This window comes from Micropterus dolomieu, linkage group LG22, assembly GCF_021292245.1.
Source record: "Micropterus dolomieu isolate WLL.071019.BEF.003 ecotype Adirondacks linkage group LG22, ASM2129224v1, whole genome shotgun sequence".
Lineage (NCBI taxonomy): Eukaryota > Metazoa > Chordata > Actinopteri > Centrarchiformes > Centrarchidae > Micropterus > Micropterus dolomieu.
The window spans coordinates 29,337,377-29,363,153 of NC_060171.1; the positions used below are offsets into that span (position 1 = coordinate 29,337,377).

Sequence of the window (25,777 nt, forward strand, 5' to 3'; positions counted from 1 at the left end):
CCTGAGGATCTCGTATCCCCAATGTCCAAATGTTCCTAAATCTGCTTAGAAATCATAGAAACAAAGACCCTCCTTATAACTCCAGAACTTGCCTGAGAATCATCATGTCTTTCGGTTTTCTTCAGTATCAAAGTAATCCAGTGATAGTTTGTCTGTACAACCATGGGTACATATTGAAAACAGGAGCTGCTTATAGTTAATTCTACATACTTTTAAAACATGTAGGCTACAAAGAGGAGGCTCAAGCTAAGCTAACAGACTTACTAACCAAAAAGCACTGAAACCGTGTGGTTCTACAAATAACTCACCTGTTAATGGCTTTTGAAAATAGAACCCCAAGTGGAAAATGCATGTTAACGTCATCAGATTGGACTTTTTCACCGGTTGTCAGAAGCCTTCAAAATCAGCTTTACTCAACCTGCACAGGTCTTAAGCAGTACTCTGACGACTGATTGATGTCATGAGAAAGGAAGAGATTGAAACTAAAGGTCACAGAAATTATTAGACTAAACAAGTCATTGAGAACAAAGCAAAGCCTTTAATCAGTCAAACCAGATTTTCTACTTAAGTGCCCGGAGGTGTGAGAGGCAAACATTGATTCACTGATGTGACCTTTTCAACCACTAACCGCGCACGCACACACACACACACACACACACACACACACACACACACACATACACACAACTCTTGAGAATGAACAAACAGTGATGAGATCAGAGCTGAATTATGTCCTGAACATATAACACCCGGTGACTGTGTGTACGTGTGTGTGTGTGTGTGTGTGTGTGTGTGTGTGTGTGTTAAAGTGTTACACAAAACCCCTTTATTCATGCTTTGTGTGTTTAATTTTATTCTGCATCGTCAGACTAGCTGATTTGTGATTACACAAAAATAGGGTTTTATTCTGATTATGACCGTATCCGAAGTGGACATGGCATTGATTTGCAAATTGAGGTTTTTTTTCACAAGAATGGAGCCAAAGTCTGATTGAATATAGAAATGAAGTTATAGTTTTTTTCAATTGCAACGGTCAAAACTGAAGCCACTTTTACAAAACTCTTCACACAACATGCATCTTGGCCAAACAGTTAATCTCACCTCCAAAAGTCACTCAAACCACCAAAACACTTCATACAAGTCGCATAATAAACTCGTTCAACCAAAATGCTAGCAACAGTTCTCACTCAGAAAGCATACGATCTCACTTATAACACACTGAACTACAAAACACTAACAACATGAAGCATTATGTAAATTTGATGAACTTTTATCTTCGAAATGTGACAGATCTTTTTTTCCTATAAATCAGTACTTGATATAGAATACAGTTGTTCTCAGTCACTTTGGTACATTTCTCAGATCAGATCATCGAAATTCTACTGTTCAATCTCCACATCATCAAGTCACTTGTGCACATAGTAATTTCTTAGTCTATTGAGAAATTGCAAATTGCACACTGTATGTCATATTGATCACAAAGTATTATACTGGTTCTCTGTTGAATAGTCTTACCCCCCAAAACATCTAGTCATAAGTTCAAAATGGTTGGACACATCATAATCTGCAAAGCATTTTGTCTTTTTCTATTAGATTTCTTTGTAAATGTGTCCTACAGTAAATTGTTAAAAATATCTGTTGTAATGTGAATAAAAACCTGTGGCCCAATAGACAGGAACATCAACCTGAGGGGGTGTTTCCATTTCTTATTTTGTAATTGTTTCTGTTATGCTATGTAGTGCTGTAAAATAGTCTCATTTTTTTTCTGCATCACAATGAAATGCTCTGTCAACAAATAACAGTGCATATAGTAAAAGCATAACTGTGAATCCTGACCAATCCCTTGCAATGTATAACTCTGTACTGTTGAAATTGATCTGTGCAATACAGAAAAAGTGCAGCCTTGTGCATTTTCAATCACTGTCTTACAAACCTTAGCCATAGTTTACAAATACAAATAGTTTTGCAAATGTTACTGTAAGGATGATTCTAGAAATGTACCAAAGCAACCAAGAAAAACTGTAAGAATAACATATTTTCTAGCCTATATTTCTATCATTTTTATTGACTGTACTGTAGTGTATGTAACAAGAATGAAGAAATTTTCCCTATATCACTGCATTCAGTAATTTGTAATTTCAGTGCTGCAATACAGTTTTTCTCAGTTGTTTACACAGTAAAACTGGTACCTGAGACACAATGACCAAAACCTGTAATTGGTGCAGCAACCCCTTGAACCAATTCTGCTAAAATACAAGAACATTTCCTGCTTTACACTCATCTTGCAGTTTTACAGTAAAACCACATTCAAAACAGTACACACATTTCTCTACGCACATAGATGTTAACATAAAATGTTTGTAAAAATTCAGATTTTCCATATATTTCAGTCTGATTACTGCAAAAATGCAGGATATTTGCAATCATTCATGAATGTGTTTTTAACACTTTTAGACTTTTAAAATATGCTGCAGATTTATAGTGTTTTGCAGGTGATGGAGTGGTAATGAGAAAAGAGTTGGATGGATTTTGGAGAAAGTGCATTTTGCATTTTGTGTGAAAGCAATGAAAAATGATTCACAGTTTGGTCAACATGCACTTCTGTTTCGCTGACTGTGTGAAGAGTTTTGACAATGCGACTTCCATTTCGACCAATGCAGGTTAGCAATTGAAAAAACTGTACAATGAAATGTGCTTGTTGCTGGATTACACCATAAGTAGCAAAGGAAGTACCTGCCACAGCACTTGAAAAGTGAGGCGCATAAAGCAGTGGGGTTACCATGGTGAACACAGCTACAGTAGGTGATTGGCAGGGCTGATGATCAGAAGCAAAGCCGCTAAGTGTTTGTTCTTCCATGAGCTTCATGTTGGGAGAGAATTAGCAGCTGCTAATTCCTGACTTTCTCTCTCTTAATGAGCAATGGTTGGGAACTGCCACTTAGTAGAGAATATGTGTACTCTGATTTGTATCTGTGCACACCATCTGTGTGTGTTATTGGAAGTGGGGGTCTTCTGTTATGAGCTTGAAAGCACCAGGGGCACTTAAGACATGACATTTACGTGCCGCATAATTAACACTGTGGCCTCGACGGGTGTGTCTAAATACGTGTGTGCCGTGTGCATAATAACTCGGCCTAAAGGTCTCTCAGGGGAATCACCCACAATGGAGTAGACTCATACAGCGACTGCATTTATTTTTGATTTGCAAACTTGTACTTGTTGTGTGCGATTAATAAACCCCTTTAACCCAACTCACAGATTTAACTGTATGTGCATCATTCAGACTCCAAAGCTAACATTGAATGTGCATTAAGCTTCCCACTCACCAGCTAGCCAATGAAAGCGCCTAGTGATAAATTATCTTAACACAGCCGCAAACTACTGCACAGAAAGGTAAAAATTAGCACTCTGTAATAAAACACCGACCAAGCAGTTTACCCGTGCTCAGATCAAAGATACAGTAGCCCTAGTTACCACTCAGTTGCTCCTGGTTACAGCATCCCTCTGTTTTCCTCCCATGGGGCCTCATGGGTTGCTGTTGCTATGACTCCAAAGTTCCCCCTCCTCTTTTTTGGACACCATGAGCTGAGTGACAAAAGATTCCTTTTCATTCAGTTCAGTCGATCAAGGAAAAAAATCCATTAACTTTTTTAAAGTTATGGTTTGTGTACTTTTTAGCCATACTTGCAACATAGTTCTAAGAATGGTAATGTCTGTTGGTCCATCGCTTTAGTCCAGACTGAAACAACACTAACTTCTGACATCTCTACCATGAGATGTCTCAAACTATTGAATGGATTGTCATGAAATACGGTACAGGTAGGGGAGATGGTTTCAACACTTGCTTCAGCAACTATAACTCACTGAATTTTGTAGCTAGAGTACTCAAACTTTAATACAAAGTACCCACATTTGTTCACTACAAATGGCACCAATTCAGTCCTCTACAAGAATATCACAGACCTCACCGTGAGGTGATGTCAAATGCATTGTGTTGCCTTATTACATCCTACTCCACTACCGGGGTAGGATGTAATAGGATGTAAAATAGATGCTACACTATATGATATGCTTCAAAACAGGTAGTGATATAAAAGAACAATGTTTCCCTCTCACTGTAACAGACTATGCCTGATGATTCGCATGCATGTACAGTATGTGTATGTAAATTTATCTATAGAATAAACTTACTTAAAAGTATACTTAATAAATACTACTAAAATGTACTTAATTAAACAACATCTTTGTACATCCCTAGGTCTAACAAAAAAAAGTGTGCGTCTGTGAGTGTCAATGTGTGTATATTATTAATTAGAGTCACAGTCAGTGCTTGAAGTGGGCCAGTACTCACCGGTACGCAGTATTTCTATATTTTACTCTTTGGCGTACCGGGACTTTTTCTTACGCACCGGCACTTCTCACCAGCTGCCTGTACTATTACATGTGAATGGGAAGTACTGGTCACAGAGCTGACAAATGAATGCTGGTAACCCTGGAGTGCAGACTTGGTGAGCCCTGACAAAGGGCAATCTGTAAAATATTCAAATCAAGAAAGTCTAGTATTATATAGTGGATGGTTGTAACACTTTTTAAAGAAGTGTTACAACCCACCCCTGTCAGAAAATGTTTAGCTAGCTGTTTTAGCAGAGTGGTTTGAAATTAGAAAGGAAATAATGCATCACATGTTTCCTAAGAAACTACATTTCAATCTAATATAAGTCATACAATTCTATCTGCAATAGTATAGATACTAAACAAAATATAGGCTTGGTCAAAACATTTACGTTCTTACCTCAAAATCAGGTTTTTTCTCTATATATTCTGAATGTACTTGTTGCCAGACATGACAACCACCATGCCTCATCGGGGAGGAAGTAGGTAAATACTCTACTCCCCTATCCATGTGCCCAACAGAAGAGAATTCCTTGGCGATCCCTTAACTTTCTGTCTGTACTTTAGTTTATAATCAAATACCTGCAGAGCTCATGAGATGCTAAACATCAGCGTGCTCACATTGTCACTGTGAGCTAAATGCTAAAGTTAGACAGACTAAACAAGCACAAGGTGCCCGGGGTAGTTGTTGGGGGAATGTTTTACTTTTTCTACGGCTGATGATGATGATGAAAGTGACGGTAAGTTGCAGCCTGAGTTCATCACAGAAAGCTGCCTCATGGCCATAAGTAGCTAAGGATCATTGCCATGTGCTGATAACATTTTTCTGCTGAAGCAGCACTAACTCTTTTTCACTCCTAAGCGCACACATTTCATATGGTGCCAGCTGACCCTCAACACTCTGCTGTACAGAAACATTAATTACATATTTACAATCACTGTCACCTCTGATCTTAGTGTGATTTAAATTTTTATTTGATATTTGCCTCCCTCCACAGCTGCCGTCAGACCTCTGCTCCCACATCACAGCTGCTCTCACATTACAGACACACTTCACTGATTTACTGTCGAGTTAGATTTAATACTCACCTCGCAGAGCTGGCATAGTACAGCATCTGTTATCTACAGACATACACCCACGTCCCGTTACCCAGAGAATTGTTTGCTAAATTCCAATTTAGAAAACAAGGTTAGGGGTCAGAGTGTGTCTGAGGTTTTTCTCCTGTGTGTTAGCACTACTGGCCTACTGTGTTCCTCTCCCATCAAAATCAATGCATGCTAGGATAGCTTCCAGTGCCCAGTGACCCTGAGTAGGAATAACCACGTGAATAAAATGAGAACATTTGAATTCTTTATATCAGTCAGACACCACAGGACATTCTCCTGCAGATGCTTGATTAAGAAGAACAGTCCATCCTGACATTATTCATGTTCAATTCCACAACAGACAAGACCCTGCTACGCTAAGAGATGCTATGACAAATCAGCATGTTGGCAATCCCTGCGCAGCACCATATCTCTGCATCTTGTATTTAGATCAGAAGATGAACAGACAAAAACATGTGTCAGGTTAAAGGCCAGAAATTCCAATTTCAGCTGACAGATATGAGCAGCTCATATAAATTCAGTCACAACAAGCTGCACACTCTGCTGTTGATTTGCCAACTCTGTTATCACTTTTCCCCGTGTGGAAGTGTTGAATGGTGTAGAGGTAGCAGTGCACAGTGCACACGGTATCTCCTGCTCTTTAGTGACACTCTTGGTTTATCAAAGGATGGATTGGCAACACAGGGTAGGTTGACAAAAGAATGCTCTGTCGCTAAATTGGTATGAAGAAATGTTATCTAGAAGGGGGGATCTAATTGAAACATTTTAATCCCCTATGGAAATAAAAGGGGGAGTTTTTTCATTAGTAGCTCTGTGTGAGGAAGGAGGGAGTGGGTGGTTGGTGGTTGGAAGGAGTAAAGAAGGAGGGAGGGTTCAGAGTTGAAAACAAGGAGAAGAAGGAGAAGGAAAGCAGGCAAAGGGAAGCAAACAGTTAAAAACCCATTCCTGATCACACACACCCTTAACTCAGTCTCATTTTCTCTCCTATTTCACTTTCTCTCTGACTCCTCCTCTCCTCCTCCATTCTCGCCCCTCTCCAGCATCTCTTTTTTTTCTCTACCTGTCAGATGTTTCTACAGCTCTATTAATCATTGCTCTGTGCAGTCCGCGAACAACAAGTGCTGGGCCATGTCAAACTCTTTGTAAACTAAACTGCCATTTCAGCCTGTTAAGTGTTAGTGTAAGCACACTTTGTGTCGTCCCAAACATCTGGGTAGATTGTGTCTCATCTGGAACCTGCTAACTGTAACCTAAACTGTTGAGCTGACAAGCTGCAGCAAGTCATGAGAAGGCTGATGTTGTTGTGATAGGGAAGTAGCCTCGACTATGTAGCCTCAGAGCCAAAATTTGGGGCAGAAAAAGTCTGCAAAGCACTTGCTAATAATGAAAAGAGATCAACATTTTTATCTCCGCTCTTGTTTGATCTGAATTATGGCAGCTGAACACTAAGAAAACAAAATTTTAGTAAGTAAATGAAACAGAAATTAAAATTGGGGAGATAGCAACAGGATTTTAAAAAGTACCCCCCCCAATCCCCAGAGGCAGTAGCATCTCCTATGCATTAACACAATATGGACATCTTCCCTGGCATGTTTGTTAATCTGCAGAGCCACCAGGGCACCATGTGATAACATTAAAAACAAAGAGCGCCGCCACGAAACACAGAAATTACCTTGTTTAGCACGCTGACGTTCTATTATCTGCCATTAAACACCATCACGCTGCATTAAAAAAGCACCGTTGTGGGCAATGGTAGTCAATTACTGGCTGGTAAAGGGGCATATCTGTCTATAACAGGAACCATAAAACACCATTTGTGCAAATGAGGCCTCCCCAAAGGGCTGATTGAAGCAGAAGAGGCAGCCAATAGGTTTTAGATGGGAGGAGGCCAGCACCTGAATGCGTCATCCTCACTAGCGCACTGACACGCTGCTATTATCTGCCATCACCTAGGATTACTCATCATTAGGATAGACCCACACACACGCACACACACACACAATATACACACATGCACACAGAGTAACTCCTGAACTGTGCATATAAACCACACACACACGCATCTTCGCACCATTACACCCATTGTGTTGTGAGCAGCCACACTCCTCTAATAATAACATTATTCTGTTCAGCCAGCAGATTGATGATGATTACATATGATTCCACTCTCTGCTGAGACAGAAAATAGATAAGAGTGAATGATTATCATCTGCTAGGGCTCATCTCTTCATCCAGACAGATAGACTGAGGATTGTTTACACTAGGGAACCGTCCGTCACTGGGGAGATGGAGAGAGGATCGTATCCTGCTCATTAAGACAAATTATGATCTCTGTTTTTATTAAAAATTAGGGGGATGGTGATGCTTTAGCTGCACACAGCTTGTTGAGTTTAGAGACACAGTCTGCACATGGGCAGTCTGCACACTTGGACCTTTCTAGATATATGAACAATGTTTAAGTCGTTTCATTTAAAAGACCACGATGATGGTTGTGCATGTCTTACTGTAGCGCATTCACTACAAATTGACTCACCATTTTGCACTGTCGGGGCAGAAGCTGAAATGATTCCAGGGCTGGACAGGTGCCTTGGAACATGACAGACATGACAGACATTTATTGTTAAAGTCGTTGCTAAGCTGTTGTCAGGCGCCCAAAAAGCATCTCGACTGACATTGAACTGACATTTCTGTCTGAGCATTATTGAATGGTTGTTAAGTTGATTGTCATTGGTTTTCATTCAGTCCATTTGAAAATCAGCTTGCAGAGGCTTGAAAGCTGCTTCTGATGGACTCACTTCAGTGGTCATCACTTGATCGTTTTGTCAAAGTTACATTATTATCACATTTCACTAGCAAGGATCACACACCAACAGATACGTTTAAATTATGTATTGATCAAACAACAAATGATGTGCAAGGCTTGGACTACTGGATAGCAATGTTTCTATAGTGCTGTGGTGAGGCTTTGATATGAAAGTTTTTGAATCATTCCAGCTTGTGTCCTCCAAAGGCAAAAAGGAGAGTTGCAGGCGTTTTCCCTTGCGGGTAGACATTATAAAGGAATGAGCCAAAACAAAAGAAGTTGACCTTTCACATATCACATATAAGGGATTCAAATACAGCTTAATTTTAAGACTCATTCAAGAATGAATGATTAGAACTTACAACCGTTATCTTTGAAGCCTTTGTCCACAGCAAGTGTTCACTGTCAGCTCCTACAAGTCTGGTAGAGTTCACGATCCGGTGTGCAGAGCAATATCATGATCATCTTGAGACTGAGGCTCTCATGAACTCTTTTAAACCGACGTCTGTACTAAAAACTCTGATAAAGCATAAATGGCATAAACACAAGTGTTGACTGCACTGAGGGCCAGTTTGATGGTTGCCAATGTTTTTGGCTTCTCTTACTGTGATGGATCAGGAATCGGGAATATAGAGCAAGCCTTGTGTGTTACTGTGAGATCATCTGATCATCAGCTGTCAATCTGACTGCAAAGATGCCAGTCAAGTTAGAAAGTGAGGCACTGTTGTTCCTTTTTTTAAAAACAAGGTTTCATGAGGGAGCGCTAAGTGAGATGCCAAATTATTATACACAGTATATATACTGTGTGTGTGTGTGTGTGTGTGTGTGTGTGTGTGTGTGTGTGTGTGTATGAATTCCAGGTGGGCTGCAGTGATGGATAGGGAGAAAGGACAAGAGCTGACAGCTCAGTGAGAATCACTCCTGTTCCTCATCTATCAGATGAAACAGCTCACTGGCAGCCTCACACACACACACACACACACACACACACACACACACACACACACAGAATTGTTTGCAAAAAGTGAGATCATTTTGACAAAGGGGAAAATACCATCTTACAGAACAAATCTCTAAATCTCACTGACAAAGCAGGTGATTGTGGCTGTAGAAGTAATAAAGACAGAGAGAAAGAAAATGATCAGAAAGAAACAAAACGGTTACATCAAGAGGATTGGAGGTTCTTACATGAGCAGGGGATGAAGATTACAAAGCGGGAGAGAAATAACTGAGGGAAGGGGGGGGCAAGAAATGGGAAAAGAGGCAGAAGTGTGTATGTGTGTGTTAATTGTGTACAGAGGGAGAAAGAGATGGTGATATCATGAGCCTGAAAGGAGGGTCAATTCCCCTCTTCTTGTTGCTATGACAACCCATCATGTAGAGCCCCAAAAATAATAATAAATGGCAAGAAAGAGAGAGAGAAAGAGGGGAGAGACTGGACAGAGGAAGCCAACAGCAAATATCTTCTTTACAAACAAACAAGATTCAGTGTATGTAAAAACATATGGTGGCAGGCTAGATGTCTACGACATGTAGTAAAGGAGAGAGCAGCGATGGCACGCTCGGTCTCTCTTCCTCCTCAGTGCTGCGTGGAGGATTTGGAGCCCAGCAGGAAGAAGGAAGTGGTAATTGCCTCGCTTTAGTCTGCACTGAGAAAAGATAGAGCAGTTAGCGCAGTAGGTCCACCCCTCTGACAGTCCTCTGCTCTTTCTTTCTTTCTTTCTTTCTCACACACATCTACTATTGCACACACACACACACACACACACACACCAAGCAGTACAGGTCTGTGTTAGTGAGCATCTTGTGTCGTACATACTGACGTCTGTATGCCAGAGTGTTCACCCTCAACCCTTTCACACCGCCCTGATGGTCCAGAAGACACGGCCTCCCTCAGCACTAGTAAAACAGTCAGTCTGGAGACTTGGGATGCGTAAACAAAAACTGAAATGTGAGGGTCTGTGTTAGTGTCTGTAATATATTGGAACCAACCCCGACACTGGTCCCAGGTTGGGAGATGTGTATAATACTCAGAGACTGGATTTTACATCTCTGGAATTTCATCCAGGTGGCAATGATGTTATCCTTAGTCACAGTTGCAAGGTAAACAGTAGAAATACACATTCATGTGTAAATGTACAGTGATGTACTATGAATGTGTGCTTGCATTGGATGCCACAGCAATTTGCCGGTAAGCGTTAAATTGCGGTACGGATAATCCAGCGTTTGACTGCGTCCTCTGTGCAGGTTGACTGGCCCAAGTCACATGAATGAAAGGGCTGAGCTGTTTCACGCAAGTTGGTTTGAAGGCGGCCTTGCTGGATCTAGTTTTACGGATAGTGCACATGGACAAAGGGATGTGACTGGGTTGATTTACAAATCATTTGTACATTTGAATAGTATTTTAAAGTTGAATTAGATTGATCTGTCAGTGAGCAGAGCAAAGACAGCTGCAATCTGTTTTATTTGACAGTGACTTCTATGCCGGTTGGTCGCGCTGCAAACTTAAATCATTCATGCTTACAATGAGCATACAGACCTGTCATGTTTACAAAGGTGAAACAAATCTTGAATTACACTTGAGTCACTTCGCTGCCGTTAGCCTGGAAATGATGGGGTGCGTTGATGGCATTTTCACCACCTGTAATTTGTGGCGCTTCAGATGGCACCACAGTTATGCAGATCTGCCTTTTCCACGATTGGCTGAACAAAGAGGTTTGTGGTTGCATGATTTACTTTGAGGTATTCTCAAAATGAAGAACTTTGATGGAAGAAGAGGTCTGAAAATGCCAGGCTGTTTATAACGCACCTCCTCGGGGCGTTAAAATAACACCCCCAATGGCATTGCAAGGAAATAAAGCAGGATTTCTTTCCTCCTTCATAACATGAAGGGAAGATTTGTTTCCCCCTTTGCAAATCTGTTCTGTGCACTATGTAATTAATTGTTAATTTATTCATTTATGATCAGAAAATTCTAGTCTATACGCTTTCAGAAGTAAAATTTGTATTTGAAAATGATGTGATCTGACTGTAATAACTATCGATCTCTAGCTGACTGGCAGATCTGAAATAACTGTACACAAATAAAAGTTTGTGTGAGTATATTACATTGTGCTTAAAACAAAGCAGCAGGCTGTGTCACAACAGACTGTGGGTAAATAACTATTATCTCTTCTCTCAGGTATAAAACAAATAACAGAAAGAAAAAAGGCAGCCAGGAGGTTCCCTTCCTAAGCCTTTGCACTGATTTGGTACACAGTGCACTCTTTCCATGTAGACAGGTCGCTGCTGTTTCTGATTTCCATAATTTAATCTAGCAATACAGGACCATGTGTTTGTACAAAATGAAAAAGACTCAAAATGCAGCAATGCAAACAGGGAATATAATTCATCCGAGAAGACATGACACACATAACCAGAGCAACACTGGGCGGTGTTGCACATTATACAGCGAGAAATAACTGTTAACTTTGCAAGACTCTGCTCAGAAATCATGAAATGGCACATCCACCTTATTCCCAGTCCCATGATACCTTGTATCCTACCTTTTCTTAGAGATTTGTAGGGAATAAATGATGTGGGAACACAACCTTTGACACAGCCAGGGAACGTTATATATTTTGGGGAATTCTCTTGCTTGTTGAGAGTGAGATGAGAAAGTCGATACCACTCTCATGTCTGTACAGTGAATATGAAGCTGCAGCCAGCAGCCAGCTGTACCTAAATGTAACAATATCCACTTACCAGCACCTCTATAACTCACTAATGAATACATTATTTTTTTAAATCAGGAAATCTTTACAGTTTTGTACAGAAATAGAAAAATGAGATACATGGGAATTATTTTTATTATTTTTTTTAACCCAAATGTCAAAGTTTGCCTCTGAGTTTTGCCTGGACTGCCTCCCCCCTGCTGTTTTAGAAAGCCATTTTCGAGTTTGGGTCATTTCCTTTGCAACAAAATGATTTCCCTCCATGGACCATTTTGGACCATAAAATAATGGTAATTTCAGCAAATAGGGCAAATCTACAGTGTCTTATTAGGAGGAGACAGGGTGCTCTTGGCTGCTGCATCACCTCCTCTGTTGCCAACTTATGAGTTACTGAGGAGTGGTTGTCAGGGTTGCTGTGAAGGAGTTGCAGGGTGAATTGGTGGCTGGAGGGCCAGTACGTAGATAATGGGAAGCCGCTGAAATGTTGTATGGATGCTATTTAGCAGATGAGCATGATTCCTGGCTGTCCTATTAGGAATAGCACATTACATTACACTACGTATGTGTGAGAAGGCACCATGTGACGAAAAAGAAACACATTTGAGTATTTGGCAGTGGTGTAGTATAGGCCAGGGATTATAGAAGCTGTAGTTTTTTGTTAGATGTGTAATTTGGGAGTATTTCATGCTTTAGGAAATTGGGTTAGCTAGCTATCTGCTTTGCTTGAGTGGTGTCTGTGTGTGTTGCTGCGTTTCTGTTGCTGGAGAATTCCTAAGTGGGTCTAACTGGGGTAGCTGGCTGCATGCAGTAAATTGGGTCACTGCTGAATTAAACACCAGTGCCTCTGCTTTCAGTGTTGCTTCACTGCTGCGCCACAGAAGGGCAAGTTAGAAATAGTCATGGCCACAGAGTTCAAATAAACAATTGAGCCGGATGGACAGGGAGAGTAGGACTGTTTCTGTGAACACAAGAAGTGGCATTACAGAAGTCCATCTCAAACAAACATGCCTTCTGTCATGGAAAGTTATGCCAAGCGTCACCAAAAGAAAGCCATTCTGAAGGCATTTCTTACCCGGTGTCATTGTGTGCAGCAGGAATCAACATGGCAAAACATCTGAGAGTCAGCTTCCACTTTGTATTTCTCGCACAACAAGTTAGATAAAAAGAGGGCTAAAAGATATGTTAGACTAATAGGGAGACGGGTATAAAGGGAGGAAAAGAGTCAGGTGGATAGCCAAAAAAAGAGTGTGGCTGTCCATGGTGGTGGAATTCCTGGAAGTGTTTTGCCAGTTTGTCGCATGTGATGCCTTTACTCCTGGGTGACAAAAGTTGAGCCACAGCCAGAGTGCAGCTCACTGTCTCTCTGCTGGATGTGTGTCAGGCACACTCCTGCTGCGCTGGAGTGGAGGAGCCCAAAAACTATTAAAAAAACAGACAAGAAGAGAGCGGAAGAAGAAAGAGAGGGGCAATGTAAAATTCTTGTTGGTAAAATGAGATATTCATAAACTTGCTTGCGCCATCCTGCAGCTGAGAAGCAGTAGTGGGGAATAGATAAGGCAGACTTAAGAGCAGCACATTTGAATTCAACCCTTTGTAAGGCTGCAGTCTCCATGTCCCTAAGGTTTCCCAGCGCTCTGCAGTGGTCCCACAGCTCAACCTGCTGCATCCAGTCAGCCACACTCAAGGACAAACACACTTTGAGGGCAAGGGAATTAATATTTGATATCTAGCGCAGCATCATGTGGTGAGACAGACAGTCAGGCATACTGGCAAGCAGATACAGAATGGAGTCAAAGACGTGAATAACCACTCCCTACTGCAGAGCCACCACTCCACCACAGCAAAGCTCACACTGCATTACAATTAAACAGCAAAAGAGATGATGGCTGGTTTGTAAAAAGGTGCTCTGCAGGATTGGTTGGATCTAGATGCAGAATAAAAACTTGTTACTAATGATTAATTAAGTCACACGCATGTGATCATCCCAAAGTCCTAGTGTATGCCCTCTGAAAGTAGTTTCAGTTTAGGCAACTCAGAATTCTTATTTAAGGGTAGGAAATGATTCTTATCATGGTTAGATATTCATAAAATCATTATTGCTGGTATGATATGGGACCACCACAGTCTTGCGCTTTGCTGTGCATTGAAAGTACAGTAGCTTGTGTGCTGCAGAAACATCTATACAATATGAATGTAATTCAAACTCAATGAGAAATAGAGGTACATAAAATACATTTTTGTACAGATAGAGTTATTTTTCACAGAAATTTAATAAAAGTGCCTAAAATGGTCACCCATGAGACCAGATGCATATCTAAGTAACACCCCTTAAAAATATTGTACCCCAGGTTGTGTCACTACACCATGACATCACGGTTGGGTATGGTCACAGATGCAACAGAGCACACTAACCACACCCGTCAGCCTTTCACCTTTAAAGGTTCAGTGTGTAAGTTTTAGTGGCATCTAGTGGTGAGGGTTGCAAATTGCAACCAGTGGCTCACTGTGCATACACGTGCTCCTCAGATGGTCCAATTTCTCGAGTTGTCAGAATGTGGATGGACATGGACGCTACTACAAAGATGTGTTGGATTAGCATTATCAGAGCGTGTAAACAACACGCAGACATCTAGTTCACTCTACATGGCCAGCAAATTAACCGTTATAACCATATTACAAATTACATTTTTGTGAAATATGTATATGCAATTTGTGATTTTGCATGTTCAAAGTTCTGTGAACTTCTTTAAGTACTTTTTGCAATAAAGATTTAAGGAGGAAAGATTCTGATTATTCCACATAAATGCACTGCTCCCCCCTGTTGCCGACACAAGTGTGGGCCTCCATTTATCCAAATTTCTCTTCTTTTCTTACTTCTAATAAACCAGTTGACTACAACTACTACTATTAACGTTATTTGTTGTTCTTCTGCTTCTTCTTCTTCTTCATACGTTTTCAACGTAGTGATGAAACGCGCTCTGTAGAGCTGTTCGATTCCATTTGGGCTACTGTAGAAACATGGCGGTGCAACATGTCCATGTAAGAGGACCCACGGTGTATGTAGATAGAAATGGCTACGGTAATAAAAACATAATGGTTCATTATGTAAGGTCTTCATACACCAGTGAAAACATGATATATTAGATTGCATTTCTGCCAATAGATCCTCCTAAATATTGTACAATGAACCTTTGACTGGTGCGATTTAGGTAAAGCATGCATTGGTTTTACCTCATAGTAGTAGGTTTCAGTTTACATTTTTTAAAATCACATTGAAGCACTCTGAGAACATTGGGCCGTTGGGCTGTAGTCCTCGAGTCCAGTCATCAATGTGCAACCAATTTGAGAAAGGGAGTGTGACTGATCTGTTGTTCAGGATGCATTGATTATTTACATTCAATAATACAAGTAGGAGGCGTGCTATGATTGGCAGTGAGTGAAAGGAAATTGATAACAGCTTCCTTTAGGATAAACCATTGAAAAAAACAATACACAGTGATGAAGTGTAATGTGAAAAACCAAATGGCATTTGCTATGATAGATCAGAGCCTTCCTTTGACCTTGTCAGTCAGAAACATGTACAGGCGAGTGTCAAACATTGTCCATGTCACACATCAGCATAGCATTTTAAAAACAAATCTTTTATTGGAGGTTGTCTAACAAGAGCCGGAATCCAGTATCGATTCATGAGCTCTTTGGTCATCAGTGCTTCCCTAAAGGCCTCGAGGTTTTGAAACATTATCAGCATTGTGTGCTTACCAAAGCTCAGAGGCAGACAGACAGCGGGGATACAGCTTAAGGTTTGTAGTAGACTGAAGCACATGCTGGCTTGATTTCACAGCAGCTTTAGAAAGCACTGAAGGCAGGAATCACACTGAGCATGTGTGTACAGGTAATAAATGGCAAGATTTGATAAAAATAATGATCCTCATCATAATAATCAAAAAGCAAACAACAACAGAGGCAACTAAAGACAAATAGTGTGTCTTCAACAGGGATTTTAAATAATACAGACTTTGTAAGTATATTGTCTTAACCTCTGGCTAGCTGAACCACAGTGAGTGACTGAGGAACAGCCAGACGAGTATTTATCATGTCAGGCTTCACTCTGAGTCATAATACAGTACAGAGTGGAGTATTTGATGAAACGGGGATACCTGAGGGAAAATTAAGTTACAGCGACATGAAATTCTGTTTCATTTCATGTCAGTCCATGCAATAGTTATCCAGACATTTCACTATAAGAATGGAAATATCAGCCTGGCGCTAGAGTTAAAATCAGGGAATCACAAAAATCAGTGTAGTATTCATCTTCTGGGGACCATCAAGGTCTGTACATAATCTCATGTCATTCTATCCAGCAGTTGTGGAGATACAATATCTCACAAAAGCGAGTACACCCTTCACATTTTTTGTGTCATCATCATGTGACAATTCTGAAAGTGTTGTGAAAGTGAGTGTACAGCTTGTATAACACTGTAAATTTGCTGTCCCCTCAAAATAACACATCACAGGCCATTAATGTCTAAACTGCTGGCAACAAAAGTGAGTACACCCCTAAGTGAAAATTTCCAAATTGGGTCTAATTTGCCATTTTCCCTCCCTGGAGTCATGTGACAAGTACAAGGTCTCAGGTGTGAATGGGGAGCAGGTGTGTTAAATTTGGTGTTATCACTCTTACATTCCCTCATACTGGATCTGAAAAAAAGAACAGTTGCTCTACATAAAGATGGCCTAGGCTATAAGAAGATTGCCAGGACCCAGAAACTGAGCTGCAGCACGGCGGCCAAGACCATATAGCAGTTTAACAGGACAGGTTCCACTCAGAACAGGCCTCGCCATGGTCGACCAAAGAAGTTGAGTGCACATGCTCAGCGTCATATCCAGAGGTTGTCTTTGGGGAATAGATGTATAAGTGCTGCCAGCATTGGTGCAGAGGTTGAAGGGGTGGGGGATCAGCCTGTCAGTGCTCAGACCATATGTGCATACTGCAGCGAACTGGTCTGCATGGCTGTCGTTTCAGTAAGAAGCCTCTTCTAAAGATGATGAACAAGACAGCCCGCAAACAGTTTGCTGAAGACAAGCAGACTAAGGCCATGGATTTGTTTGGTTCAGATGGGGTCAAGCGTGTGTGGTGGTAACCAGGTGAAGAATACAAAGACAAGCGTTTCTTGCCTACAGTCAAGCATGGTGGTGGGAGTGTCATGGTCTGGGGCTGCTTGAGTGCTTGCCGGCACTGGGGACCTACAGCTCATTGAGGGAACCATGAATGCAAACATGTACTGTGACATACTGAAGCCGAGCATGATCCCCTCCCTTGGGAGACTGAGCCACAGGGCAGTATTCCAACACGATAACGACCCCAAACACACCGCCAAGACGACCACTGCCTTGCTAAAGAAGCTGAGGGTAAAGCTGATGGACTGGCCAAGCATGTCTCCAGACCTAAACCCTATTGAGCATCTGTGGGGCATCCTCAAACGGGAGGTGGAGGAGCACAAGGTCTCTAACATCCACTGGCTCTGTGATGTCGCCATGGAGGAGTGGAAGAGGACTCCAGTGGCAACCTGTGAAGCTCTGGTGAACTCCATGCCCAAGAGGGTTAAGACAGTGCTGGAAAATAATAGTGGCCACACAAAATGACACTTTGGGCCCAATTTGGACATTTTCTCTTAGGGGTGTACTCAAGTTAATTGCGAGCGGTTCAGACATTAATGGCTGCGTGATGTGTTATTTTGAGGGGACAGTAAATTTACAATGTTATTAGCGGTACACTCACTACATTGTAGCAAAGTGTGAACAAAGTCACATGACTTGGACTCAATCCACAAAACTGATCAATTACAAGACCTTTAACTAAAGAATAACATCAGTGAAGGGGGACTTCAATTGCTTTATCCTTAAATCTCCAAAGACCAAGGAGTAACAAATACCGGTTGTAAAAATAGGCTGAGCAGGATGTATATATTATTATTTGGATAAATACAGTATCATCAGGTTTCTATAAACTCATTTGATCCCATCTCAAAGCACCATACAGGTTCATAAAGTGAAGTAATTAACATGGTAACTTAAACAGACGGATCCCCCTATTAATACTGTCTAACAAAGTTTTTTGGCGTGAACAAATGTCAAGCTCTTTGATGGAACATGCCAACTAATTGTGTGTGTATGTGTCTCCTGCAGATGACGGTAAGCTGTCTCTGGATGAGTTTCAGGCTTTCTTCTCCGATGGTACGCTGAACGAGGAAGAGCTGGAGAAGCTGTTTCACACCATCGACTCTGATAACACCAGGTCAGCACTATTACACCCCTACTGTATGAGTGTGTGTGAGGTGTGTGTTTGCCTACAGCATGCAAGATGACCGTGTCGCTGCATGAAATAAATCTGCATAAAGTAATTGTACATTTATGCGTGTTTGTGTGCTCTCTCCACCGTGACTTTTTGATCACATCTCACTATAAATTATGAAAAAGAGGAGAGATGCACGCAGGTGTTCTGCTGCCGCACAGCCTCAGTATCACACTTTTCAATTTTGTGTGTGTGTGTGCACGCTTAAGTAAAATGTATGTAATTTATCCTGCAGCCAGAAAATGTCTCATCCACTTATGAAAGCTACTTTTATGGAGACCCTTTTGTACCAGAGCCCTTTATGTTAAGAGACAATTTCAATATGAAGGTATAAAATAATTAATGGAGAGGAGATTAAACAAACTATGGAAGAAATAAATATAAAAAGAATGAAAACTGAGTAAAGTGAATGTTACCTGTTCTATCTTCTCTTCATCTGATCATCTATTTTTGCATTAGTCATTCTGCTCCCTAGTACACTTTGTTTGGATTGGCTCTCATGAAATCAATTTATTGACCCTTTAAAATCAGCCAATCAGCTCATCCAGCCTGCAATCAGGAGAAGTCTGCTGACACAGTGGGATTTGAGTGATCAAAAGACTGCCTCTGTTCATTTATACAACCTCAGAAACCTGCAGGACCTTGAAATAAAATGAAACCAAGCAGAACAAAAGCTGACCTTTATGGTTGTACAATGGAAGGAGGTTTGATGTATAAATCCTCCACCAGGCTCAGCCATTAGTGGAGATTTCTTCTTTTTTAAATCAGTGCAGTAAGTGGACCGTGCAACTATCGCCGTGTCTCTGACGTCAGCCACATTGCCTCTTGGAGATGGTTGCGCTTTATAAATCTTATTCACTGCAGTGCATGCAGTTGGAGAAGTTTCTACTCATTAGAATTAAGTAGACTTGGCAGCCCCATGCCAGGCCTCTGCATTATCATGTGACAGCAGATAAGGTTATTGATTGGTCCGAGTAAAAGAAGAAATGCGTTTCCTGTTGGAGCAGGAAGTTGATGGATGGAGAGGAGGAACGGAGCGAGCAGTGACTCATTTGTCTATGTGTCCCCGTCACTCTTTTGTTTCTTCCAATCTCTGGTTTCCTTTCCCTATAAGGTTGTTTTCTTAGTTTTCTGCCAGGCTCGTCTTGCTTCCATCCTGCATCCTTCTCTATCACCCTGCCCATCACCTCTCTCTGTCTCTCCCCCCTCTCTCCATCTGTCACTGTCTGACGCCTTTGTCCCTCACGCAGTGAAATGGTGCTGGAGAGGGAGCAGAACATGAAATCTCAGGTGATATCCAGCCTCACATGATTATTTAATTCTTCTTTTTAATTCTTTTGTTTTTCATTTAGCACCTATAGCACTAAATTGTCTTTTACCCAAATGCATGGACAAACATACCTGCACGTCTTGCAAGAGTTATTCTGGCAATTCAGCAAACTATAGAGCTTCCTGGAGTCCAAACAGAAAGAGGCAACTGTACAAATGGAAATAGAAAACAAATTACTGCAAATTGCACAAAACTTTATTATAAAAACAACAATTATTTCAAAACCCTTCATCATTGTAGGGGTATTTAGTATTGCACTAAATCATGAGCACCATATAGTTGAGGGACTCATAAGAGACAAATTTAAAAAACAATGGTCAGAATCTGTGATGAGATGTCTGACTTCTACACTGGGTCAACACAGGTGGTATTACGTGACCAGCACTGAGTGTAAAAATATATTGCGGGTTTACATACATATAGCACAAGTTTATAAAGCCATTACGCTGCCTGTTTAGACAGTTGAATTGATTAAAATAGGTAAACTAGCAAACAGCTAGTTCTTACTATGGGTCAAGCTCTAAAATCACTGGATCCTACTTTTCCCATAATGCAACTCAATAGCATCTTTTGTTAAACCCTCCGCTTTCTTCCTAACATGATATTTTTCTCTATGGACGTCTCACTGCAAGTGTGTCCAAAGACGAACATAGACACGTGCTGTTGCTCAGACGAAGAGTTTTATTGTTAATAGAATGAATAAATGATATGAATGATCATGCTACTTTCACAGAGACAACCTGTTATTTTTCTAGACTTAGGTTTTCACGTGAAAAATAAGTGGAGTGCCCTTTAACATGCACAAAGCAATAATAATTCATAAACACAATTTAATATTAATTTATTTTAATGTCGTCATTGCTTCCACTTGGTCTACAGACACGATACTTTGTAAAAGCCCTACGTCTGCACTTTAAATTGGTTAAGCCACTTCACCGTGTTTAATACGAATATGTTAAGTTTGTTAATATGAGAACATATGCTGATTCCTATCACATTTTCCTTTAAGGTGGAATCCCAAGACTAATGATAAATCATAATATCTACCTAATTAATCTTAACTACCCCAATGTCAACGAGAACAACATAATTACTGGTTTCTGTCCTCTGTGAAAATGTAGCATCTGGATCGTAAACATTCGACTTTTATTTTACCAACAAAATGTTGGAACCTTGACAAACATCCCTAAATGCAGTTTAAACTACATTTGCCATTAGTGAACATGAAAATACATTTAATGTTGTGTAAAACTAGACTTTTGCTGGAGATTCTTAAAGGCCAGAGTGACGGATCAGGTGTAATCCTGGAAGAGCCCATGCATTTAAATGAAACTGCTGCTTAATAAAATAAAATGGGCCATTATCAAACCAGGCTGTCTAACACGGATCATTTAGTGAAAACAGAGCATATAGTGCGTGGTCTTTAGCTAATATTTTCAATATTCAAATAGCAATGAAGAGGTGATTTTTAAACCTCAGTTACTGTGTTTTTTTAACAGTCCCTTTAATGTGTGGCATGTGCTGAACAGTAATTTATAATTAAGATGAACAGATGCACAGATGGACACTTTCTGCCTGTCTCTTCCTCTGTCCCCAGTTCTCCCATCATCACTTACATCTCACATCCCTCATTTGAGCTGGTTCCTCTTCCTTCCTTCATTCCCTCACTTCTTCTATTTCTTTCTCTCCATCCTTGCTTCTCCTCCTTTGTTCTCCTCTTTCTCTCCAGGTCAGTCAACCAGGGAAAGTCTTCTTTATGCCAGTGTAGAATTCACTGCCAAATGAGTCCCCACACAGTGAACTGAGCATGAATGATGGCAGTGGATTGATTCAGACTCCTGTCAGAAAGTCTTGTTAGATCGCTCCCTGCATGCCAAACGCCAACTGTGTGTGTGTGTGTGTGTGTGTGAGAGAGAGAGAGAGAGAGAGAGAAAGACTGCATGCTAAAAGTCTATCCTCTGTTTCTGACCCTGCTCTTCTCCATTCTTTTCCTTCCTTCCTTCCTACTTTCCTACCTTCCTTTCCTCCCTTTATCTCCCTCTGCTGCTCCTCTACTATGCTGTGATAGTAATGTTGACACTAAGGAACTCTGCGGTAAGTAGACTGCCCACACACACATACACACCTCCCTGCCGCTGCTCTCATTCTCTCTCTTATCTATTATTAAAAAGTACTTCTCAGTTGAAATGCAATTATTTTTCTTTAAAATATATTATATTAATTCGGCTACTTTCAGGTTAACCACAGCAAATTATTTTGTGGCTCTAAAAGTTTTTTAATGTGTCAATTTACCCGTACGTGTGTGTACAGACTACTTTGCCAAGCACATGGGGGACTATGAGGGAGTTCTGGCCTCGTTGGAAACGCTCAACCTTTCCATCCTCAAAGCCATGGACTTCACCAAAAAAGTAAGTGTGTGCGTGCGTGTGTGTTAAGTTGTCTGTGAGAGTAAGAGAGTGAAATGATGGTTGCGACAGCTTTTCTTCTGCTGTTAAACTGATGTTCACTCCCACTGCCTTTCAAAATTCAGTTGATACATTTTCTGAAGACTTGCGTGTTTATTTGATGTTACATCTGGGTCATTCTTGGATTATAATGGGGAATGGAATCACTTCAACATATTTTTTGGGAAAATTGGATATTTGGCAACTTTTCCTGTTTAGTGATGAGAACATAAAACCCACCATATAGTGGAGTTTTTACTTCAGTGCCATGCTATCACATTATGTTGTGCAACAGTAAGTCAAGGGGGAAATGAGAGCTTACATTGGACTTTAAAACATGTCAAAGTAACAATTACTGTGGCAACAAGTGACAACTATAAGGCAAAGGTAAAGTAAAGAAGAGTCATAAAATCAGGGAACTGACTCAGTAGTGGTTAGTGGTTACATATCAATATCTATCGGAATCTTGCTAAAATCGGCCTACATTAGCCACCATAAACGGACCAAGTGAGGCTGTAGAGGCAGAAACCCTGACTGCATAGAATTGAGCAAGAATGTGTTTTATTGCTAAAGAGTAAGACTTTAAAAAATTTAAGATTAACATAAGTTAGCAACTAGCTGGTTAAGTAGTGAAGCAATTAACAGCCCAAAAGCCAGATATTTCTCCTAGGAGTTGGGAGAGACCAAAAACGGAGTGAGTGAATATCAGACTTTCATTTATTATGTGATCAAATTTTAATCCGTACCACGAGCCATTAGGTTTTTAAACAGGTAATGCATATGAAACAAGCAGGATGGTCAGCTGATCCGGCCTGATTTGTAGCAAGGTGCAAGGTATGTGCGTCAGAATCTCCGTTAGTGACTCTGTGATGTTGTGAGAAAATGCCCTGTGAAACCAATTTCCCCACAGGGACGAAAAAAGATGATTGATTATTTAGTCAGTAGTACAACCTCAAATGAATGATAATCAGGGTTTGGCATTATTTATTATTGTAGCCCACCTCACTCAACTCTAATTTTGTCTCAGGGTTGCCATATCATGCATCTTCACATTCGATTACCTTTGCATGGGAGGTGAATTGGTGAGAGCAACGCAAAATTTCTAAGTGGGAATATGTCTATTTTAACAACATGCACTTCAGGCAACTAGTTTGCAAAGAGGCCGAGCTAGCTTATTTTATAGCGATATTGTTACTGTTACTGTGAGCTGGAACTCCCATGCACTCTTCAACAACTATTTCAACACCTTAAACACATTATCCTTAACATGAATGAACATTAATCAAACCACAGTGATTGATCGCAATATTAGTTCACCTTTATTACATCACCTTTGAAAAAAAATGGCTCTTGGTGACTTGGTACCATATATGTTGGCGCGCTGTCGGAGCTCATTTAAACCTTGCAAATGATGTCTGTAATGTCACTCACGTTTCCTTAGGAAACTCCGAAAGTTGGGACTTCTCTCTCTCAAACCCTGTGTCCCGCTCCGAACCCCTTATAGACTCCTAGTGTGCAGAATTTTCTCCTCTGATGTAATGTGGCGGTCAGTCAGCACCGCGGCTCGTCCAATGAAGTGTAGCCGTCTCCCACAATTGAACAACAGTTCCCCTTCGAGGGAACTCGAACTGCGTCGGTGACGACACTATGGGAACGCCCCTGGCACAGGCCCCGTGGTCGCTGAGGCGTCGCGGCGGCTCCGATCCTGGGGATCACAACGCGAGATCGCCGAGGGTGCTGGAACGGCTGAGGCCTTTTTCCGGTCCTCGTCCGCGGAATCCTCCTCCCCTCGTCCCCGATTGGGAGCCTGTTTCACGGTTTCTCCCACTCGAGGGGCGAGTCCGGAAAGGCTGACACGATCTGGCTCTGAGGAGCTAGATGTGCTTAGCATAGAGGAAACGGAACGTCATCAGCCCTCACCAGGATACGAGGAGTTGTTGGAAGTGGTGACGCGGGCCGTGGCCAAGCTGCACATTGATTGGCCACAGGCGGTGCAGCAGCCATCGGCAGGCAGCAAACTAGATGAGCGGTTTCTGCAACACCGAGCACCACCCCGGTGTCGGCCCCTACCATTTTTTCCGGATCTGCACAACGAGTTGTGTAGATCATGGAATAAACCCTTCTCTGCGCGGCTGTCTACGTCCCCCCGGCTGGACTACGGCAACGTGACGGGAATCAGACAGCACGGCTACGGAGCGACGCCACGAGTGGAGGAGACACTGGCTAACTACCTCTCTCCCAACCTCGCTTCATCCCTCCGGACGCCGCCGCTCCCCAACAAGCCGTGTCGGATGACGTCCGATTTGGTGGGCAAGGCCTACATGGCAGCGGGTCGAGCTGGTGCCAGCCTACATACGATGGCTGTCTTGCAGGCATACCAGGCCGATCTTCTTCGGGACTGTGACGTAGGGGGAGGTCCCTCTGAGGAGGACCTGACGGAGCTCCGTAGAGCGACGGACTTGGCTCTCCGTGTGACCAAGGAAACGGCCCGTTCCATCGGCCGATCCATGGCGGCTTTGGTGGTTACGGAGCGCCATCTGTGGCTCAACCTATCAGGCATCCAGGGGAAGGAGAAGGCTTTTCTCCTGGATGCGCCCCTCTCGCCTTCTGGCCTGTTTGGCGAAGCAGTGGATGCTGTCGTCAACAGGTTCCAGCACGCCAAATCTCAGGGAGAGGCATTTGAGCGATATCTCCCCCGCCGGTCAGACTCCAGGACAGCGATGGTGGTGTGAGGCTCCTGGGAGGAGCATCATTTCTCTTGGCACATAAATTGCCTGGAAATGTTGGCAGTTTTCAGAGCTCTGAGGAGTTTTCTGCCCGCTGTCCGCAGTCGTAGGAATACGGCGGTGGTGGCCTATTTGAATCACCAGGGGGGTCTGCGCTCGCGTCCATTATGCAAACTGGCACATCGGATCCTCCTGTGGAATCAAGGAGCAGACCTGCTGTCGAGACAGGCGTTGAGGCCCGGGGAATGGAGACTCCACCCTGAGGTGGTGGAGTTATTATGCGAAGAGTTTGGCCCCATAGACGTGGACTTGTTTGCGTCCCGAGAGACGGCACATCAGGTGCGCAGTTTGCCTTCACCTATGGCCGTAAGGGCGCACTCTACTCGAGGCATGGCGGCTTCTAGGGCCCTCCTCGCAGGGGCGTCACTCCAGGATTTGTGTGATGCGGCTGGCTGGGCACCCCTCACACTTTTATCCGGTTTTACAGTCTGGACCTGCCTTCTGCACCCGGCACCCGTGCGCTCTCCTCCTAGTCGTGCCGTCAGGTTCTGCACGCTGGGGGCAGGCGGGGTTTCGGTGCGGCCTAAGTGGGTATCTCGTTCCCATAGTGTCGTCACCGACGCAGTTTGAGTTCCCTCGAAGGGGAACGTCTCGGGTTACGTATGTAACCCTTGTTCCCCGAGAAGGGGAACGAGACACTGCGTCGGTCCACCACACCTCACCCCGCCTGGAGTGCCTTGCTTCATAGAAAGGGCTAATGTGTCCTATGTGCCGGCGTGCTTATATACCCCCTCCGGTTACGCCGTCACACACTACCGTTCTAGTAACACCAATAGGATTAGAGTAGTTTCATTCATAGTTCAGCCCTGCCACGCCCAGGGGCGTTCCCATAGTGTCGTCACCGACGCAG

General features: G+C 42.2%; 1 protein-coding gene across 1 annotated transcript in view; it reads left to right on the forward strand.

Annotated features, from left to right (window-relative positions):
• The window catches only part of necab2 (N-terminal EF-hand calcium binding protein 2), a 137,318-nt gene that overhangs the window by 25,522 nt on the left and 86,019 nt on the right, over positions 1–25,777 (forward strand). Inside the window, exons 3-5 of the mRNA XM_046038371.1 lie at positions 18,202–18,310; positions 21,766–21,791; positions 22,008–22,105. Of these exons, the coding sequence (XP_045894327.1) occupies positions 18,202–18,310; positions 21,766–21,791; positions 22,008–22,105 (233 nt within the window). The remainder of the gene's footprint in view (positions 1–18,201; positions 18,311–21,765; positions 21,792–22,007; positions 22,106–25,777) is intronic.